Source organism: Rhinopithecus bieti, unplaced genomic scaffold (assembly GCF_001698545.2).
Source record: "Rhinopithecus bieti isolate Rb0 unplaced genomic scaffold, ASM169854v2 scaffold_12476, whole genome shotgun sequence".
NCBI lineage: Eukaryota > Metazoa > Chordata > Mammalia > Primates > Cercopithecidae > Rhinopithecus > Rhinopithecus bieti.
Genome location: NW_016807303.1, coordinates 513702 through 515460, shown reverse-complemented (window position 1 = coordinate 515460; position 1759 = coordinate 513702). Strand labels below are relative to the sequence as shown.

The following is a 1759-nucleotide window of genomic DNA, read 5'->3' as shown; positions in this document are numbered from 1 at the left end:
AAAAAAAAAAAAAAAAAAAGATAAAGTCCTAAATTCCTTTTGGCCAATGTGACCATTTCTTAGACATTCTGGTAAATAGTTTTTAAAATGAAATTCCAGTTATCAGCTATTTTTACATTACATTTGATTACTTTAAAATTATATCACTCTTCCTTTTTTTACATTCACTTTAGGGAAGGCTTGCATATTTTGAAGTCATTTTTTTCTTTGGAATTTGAATCATCCTTAATCATCCTTAGCATTTCTCAGGCAATCTTGGGTTAATATGGAAATAACGTTTGTTTATGTTCTTAATCTTATTTTTAAAAATTTTTGCATTTTATGTTGGCAAATATATTATTGTTCCATACTTTGTTAAAACTACATTAAATATATTTTACATATATTTATTTAAAATTTTGCCAACACCTATCAAAATACTTTTTTGTGTTCTAATTAAGGTAGTCTTAATGCAAACTTACAACTTTTAAACTGGAATATTAAATTTATACACTTAGATCTCAGAATTTCTGGTTAGGTTCTTTTTTGTTTTTTATTTTTAGGAACAGCATATGCCATGTATCAGCTGGCCGTGGCTGCATTTCCCAAGAAGCAGGAGTGACTTCAATCATCCCAGCAATCACTTGGTTCAGTTTCATTCCGCTCTCTATGGACCAGTAATCTGATAACCGAGCTCTTCTCTGGGGATCAATATTTATTGACTTGTAGTAAGTGCTGCCAATAAAGCAGTCTTTACCATGCTTTGTCTGATTTTATCATTTTTATGCCAATAATTTCAACTTTTGGTCAGCCTTGTAAATCTTAGGTAAGGATCAAAGAAATGATTCTTTTGCCACAAAACATATACAAAAATGTATAAAGCAACATTATTGTGATATTATTTTAGTGAAATTTTACTTTTAACAGCTCAAAATTAGAGTCTCAATTTCTGCCTCAACTTAACATTTGAATGCATATTGCTTTTTCCCCCTACCCACTCCAGTATATCTTGGAATATGCTAGAACCTGGGAGTAGTGGAAGCAGGTTATCTTTGGCTCCTGGGGTCTACATTTCTTTCTTTCTTTCTTTTTTCTCTCAGCTATGTGAGTGTATGCTTAAATACTGGATATATCCCACAGCTTAGAATTAGGCTTTAGTAGAATGATTTTGTAAAATATTTCAGTATTTGTTTTTTTCTACACTCAGAGTGGGTTCAGGTAGGTTTCTGTCATCAGGAACCAACCAAAGCAGGATAGTTACTGGGCTCCCCAGCTATCATACCATCTAATGGACCCAAAACTCTTATTTACCCTAAACAGTAGTTAAGTGCTTAATAAATGGTAGCCATTATTGGCTTCTCATAATAGGAATGGTTCAAAAAGGTCTACTTAGGGAACACAAAATGCAGATAGATACAGAGAATGTAAGAATCATAAAAAGAATTACAATGCTGCTCTAGGCAGTTTGCTTCAGGGTTTGCAGAACCCTTCCTGCTTTGAGAGAACTATGCATGAAGTTGGAAATTTCATAGACTTCAAGTTTGGGACTCCCTTTTCCTGGATCCTGGTGTGCATCCATGTGGAGAGTAGCATCTTGTGAACCACTTCAGGACTTTTCTTCTATATATATGGAGATTGGTGGCTCACGCCTGTAATCCCAGAACTCTGGGAGGTCGAGGCGGGTGGATCACGAGGTCAGGAGATCAGACCATCCTGGCTAACACGGTGAAACCCCGTCTTTACTAAAAATTAGCCAGGCACAGTGGCGGGCACCTGCAGT

The 1759-nt window shown here is 35.2% G+C and overlaps 1 protein-coding gene across 1 annotated transcript in view; it reads left to right on the top strand.

Moving 5' to 3' along the window:
- Window positions 1-740, top strand: part of COX7A2 (cytochrome c oxidase subunit 7A2) — an 8599-nt gene extending 7859 nt beyond the window's left edge. The window contains exon 4 of the mRNA XM_017881123.1: window positions 543-740. Within this exon, the coding sequence (XP_017736612.1) occupies window positions 543-601 (59 nt within the window). The 3' untranslated portion in view covers window positions 602-740. The remainder of the gene's footprint in view (window positions 1-542) is intronic.
- Window positions 741-1759: the final 1019 nt, after the last annotated feature.